We start from the raw sequence: 4,411 nt of genomic DNA, 5'->3' as shown, positions 1-4,411 counted from the left end.
GCATTAAAAAAGAAACAAAAAAATACAGAAAAGGCGAAAAAACAAACAAACACATAACAACCTTATGGAAGCAGCCCATTTGAGAGCGTCCGCGAGGCGAGCGCGCTTTTTCGTGGCCGCTTCCGGCTGCGCCGGCCAGCAAGCGGCCCGAAGTAAGCAGCCGTGCCGCGCGCGAGCGAGAGAGACAGAGAGAGAGAGAGATAAAAAAAAGTCAGCAATAAAGAAAAGTAAAGTGTGTAGTACAAATCTCAGTGTGCGCGTGTGTTAAGACGAAGTACGACTCCTCTCACGCAGGAATTCCGCACTCCCGGAGGAAGAGGCGCAGATCGCCATCAGCATGAGGAGGCGGCACTGTGTCACGTTACTGGTACTGGCCCACGTCACGACGCTCGTATCGGGTGAGTGTGGCGCGCGAACGAGGCGTGTGTGCGCACGTCGGCCACTACCATTGCTCGGTAAGCGTTGCCGTATACAGCGCGAGCCTTTTGTTGGCCTGGAGGATGCTCGCCCGCCACTGCCTCGAGGCCGGGCCGCGGTTAGCACACACACCGCATCGGCGCCACTGGCGGCGATGGCCTAATATCGCGAACTAACATTCTGGCTGCGTCACTGCTGCAAAGGTTAAAAACTTGGGGCTATAGGTTAGTTGATGTAGGCCTGCGTTGTGTTGGTGTGGGTTTAGGCTACGTATTGCTTTGTGAGATGGCGGCTATAATAATGTAGTACTGTACAGTGGGGCCGTTCGTTGCAAGGGCCCTTCCGCATGTAGTCTCGAGCCAAGTAACGCCTTTCTTTGAGTAAATAGCAAGCATTATACAATAATAAATTCAAATTATCTAGTGAAATACAGCTATAATCGCAAAATACTGCCGACTTGGGCTCAAAACGTTTAATATTGGTACCTCTACTTCTTGTATAGATACCAAGTGGGCGTTCGTTTTAAATAAAGTTTCTACCGGTTAGCCCTATGTGTGTGCTATAAAAACTCGAAACGCGCCACATAAGGACCAGTGGGAAATTAAGTACAGATCCACTTTCCTTTAAAATAGTTATGAATGTCCTCCTCTTGTCTGTTGGCGTCTATTTTGAGAAATACTTAGCAGAACCATCAGCCAGGCCATTCTGATCTCAGGAGAGCAGGGTTCTGTTAAGTAGGAGGAGGAAGAGAGATGAAAGGCAGGCAGGTCAAGCAGACACGCGCCCGGTTTGCTACCCTACGCGAGGGGAAGGGTGTCAAGGAATAAACAGAAAGAAATGAGGGGGAGGAAGCATTAGCCTTACAGTTAGGTATTGTTAATATGTAGAACAAAAGCTTGTAGTATGAGGAGCGTTTTGCTTCCGAGCCTCGGTGGTGTCTCTACCATAAGAAATTCGCAGTTTCGTTCAAAGTGCGAAGGAGTAACAACAATAGCTTGCGCTATCACCTGCGAGAGAGAAGGGGTCAGAGAGAGAGAGAGATGAGATGTGAAAGGCAAAGAGGTTAACCAGAAAAGCAGACATTCGACAAACATTTACTGGGAGAAGGGTGAGGGGAAAATCACCTGGGTTGACTAAAGCCCCAACCACAAGGGACAAGTTTCCGACGGATTTTCGGCCTCAGGCGGCGTCGGCCAGCGTCGTCAAGAACCATGCGAGGCAGGGAGCACCGCTCCCTCGACGCCGAAGCCTGCCCATGTCCGATCACAGCGACGACGTACGCCCGATGTGGCTATAGCAAAGCACGAAAGCCGGCCGACACCGCGTGACGCCGGCCGGTGCCGGCGCCGAAAATCTCTCGGTAACTTGTTCCTTGCAGTTGGGCCTTAATGACACGTTTAGCGCGCACCCTTACGCAGTCATTCTAATTACTACAGGGTGATTAATACTTTTTGGCACGTAAGCATGTAAGAGCGATAACTATAAATGTGCACGGCTCACCAATAGTAGTGATTTTCCAGTAGGCACTCTATAGTAAGCGCGGATCAAATGAAAGAGGAACAGTGCTAAGAAAAATGTATGAAAATGTATGGTTATTTAAACATGGGGTTTGTTTGGACAAACAAAAAGCGGACACTATCAGCACTTCTTCATAACTATAAACTTCATACAAGATACAAGCCAAGAGAAGCATGAAATAAGATTCCAGTGGATACCTGGACATTGTAACATTCCTGGCAACACAGCAGCCGATGAAGCAGCACGACAAGCACACCTCAAAGATGATGTGATTTCGCTGCCAATATAAAAAATGAATTACGCTGCATTATAAGGGCAACAGTCTTTCAAAATGTGTAGAAAAACATGGTTTGACCAAAATTCGAAGAGCTCTGATTTATACCATATCGATCCGCTTATTGAACTAAAATTTCCATTGTCATTAGACAGAAATATGGAAACCCTTGTTCATCGATTAAGGCTAGGCACTGCCTACACAAAACATTTCTTACATAGAATTGGCCGTGCGGAAAGCCCCGAATGTGATTGTGGATTTGTAGATGAGGATATATATCACCTCCTTTTAGATTGCCCACATCACGACACACCAAGACGCCGACTTAAATCAACTTTAATGGCATTAGACCGCAGACCTTTCAGTTTAAGGAAACTTTTGGGCCCTTGGTCAACAACGGCCTTGCAAAAGAGCGCTCTAAAAGCGTTAACAACATTTCTCGAAGAGAGCGGCATTGTTGGCCGTTATTAACGCTTATAATGTTCCTTTTATTTCAATGTTACTGTATATGTGTTTGCGGATTATGTTATGTTTATTATTCTGTTCTGACTATATGTGATAATGCAGTTACACGATGTGTGCACCACCCGCTGATTAGAGACTGTATTGTAAAGTGCCATTATTACTTGTATTCTTGAGACTTTCTTCTGCAGTGCCGTGGAGTGATTGAACTTCTTCATTGTATGTACCTAAGTTTTTTTTCTTTTTTTTTACGTTGTCGTGTTGCTGTGCAAACGTTGCTTGTATGAGAAGGTTATTTGACATGTATTCTTGTATGTTGAACCCTGTACGTTGTAAGTTAGACCCATTCAAGAGCTAAGGAGTAGCCGGCGCCTTATTTATGCGTCAACATCTCCTTATATCATATCCATAAAAAAAAAACAAGAAAAAAAAAATTCAATGCCCACAGCTCCGGGTCTTCTATTTTCATTTCATTCGCCTTTATATCTTTATATAAACCGGTCCAATTATACATTGGTATGCATACACAATTATAATTTTTTTTGTTCAGTTCGAAGATAATTTAAAAAATCTATTTCACTTACGCTTTTATTTTGGACACACTTTTGAAAGAGGTAGAAATTACCTTCAAAATTAATCGTGATGTCCAGGTGGCTAATAAAAAGTGTTCACTAATTAAGTTTTCTATTATTCCCTTTAGGGCTCATGATGCAATGGCGATATTGAAGAAGAGCAATAGTCAAATCGTAACTGCTTAGCAGAAATTGTCAGCCTACCAGTTTTGAGATATCCGGCCTTAACCTGTGCCACGAAATTTATTGGCGCTCCGGCTGACAGTTTACCAAAAGCTTGCGTCAAGCATTTGGGGACGATCTTAATTGGAACGCTGATGCATATTTTAGCATATTTTGGGGACGGATATATCGAAAGTAGCACTATAATCTTTGGATTTCTGTTAAGCAGGCATTACTCCGTTATTGCTCAGCTTCAACATTACAATTGAAAAATGCTTGCTAAAGTGAATAATTTACGACGTTAATCAGTACATCTCCTAACTAGCTACCTGGACATTGCGATTTGTCGTGGAAGTAATGCACGTCTCTTCAGGTAATCCACTAGGTTATCCACTTTAACAGACCGAATTGAGATATATCCTCCATGCGAATTGGAAAAAAAAGAAGCAAGAAACATATTGTCACGTAGTTGTGACGCTGAAGAAAACACTCATAAAACTGTGTATGACGAAACTGATTCTTTATTGGGTGAAGCCTGTGCCCACAAAAGAAAGCTACACTCGAAGCACAACGATAGCGGCGAACACAGTCTGCGATCGTCGAAAACTGATCTGCGGCGAAACTCGTCGGCTTTTATACGTGAGTAATCGAAAGTTCCAGATTAATCCATGGTGCCCGCGTATCTTCCAGAAAGTTCTAGACAGTTCGCGTCACTCATACAATCAGATTACATGGGCGCCGGTGACCACAGACGATGGATAGAAGCATCGATAACGTTCGAGAAGCTTCCGATGCAGGCGGGTCCTGCGCCGAGCGATAACGTTTAACATTTGTTAGCCGGTGGAAAGCGGCCACCGGTGAAAGATAAACATGTATACGTGTCAATATGGTATGTTTGAGCGTATTTAAGATTGACACCGCTGCCGCCGCTGACTCCAAAGACATCCAAGCTAGTCAAGAGCCCATAACATCTATTGCTGCAAAACGACTGCAGTGGTAAGAAACG

General features: G+C 44.4%; 1 protein-coding gene across 1 annotated transcript in view; it reads left to right on the top strand.

The window, feature by feature from the left end:
• The first annotated feature begins 235 nt into the window (after positions 1-235).
• Positions 236-4,411, top strand: part of LOC119436850 (uncharacterized) — a 56,748-nt gene continuing 52,572 nt past the window's right edge. Inside the window, exon 1 of the mRNA XM_049659978.1 lies at positions 236-398. Within this exon, the coding sequence (XP_049515935.1) occupies positions 338-398 (61 nt within the window). The 5' untranslated portion in view covers positions 236-337. The remainder of the gene's footprint in view (positions 399-4,411) is intronic.

The sequence above is a fragment of the Dermacentor silvarum genome, chromosome 1 (genome assembly GCF_013339745.2).
Source record: "Dermacentor silvarum isolate Dsil-2018 chromosome 1, BIME_Dsil_1.4, whole genome shotgun sequence".
NCBI lineage: Eukaryota > Metazoa > Arthropoda > Arachnida > Ixodida > Ixodidae > Dermacentor > Dermacentor silvarum.
The sequence above is the reverse complement of the archived record's forward strand: the minus strand, read 5'-3'. Positions and strand labels throughout refer to the sequence as shown.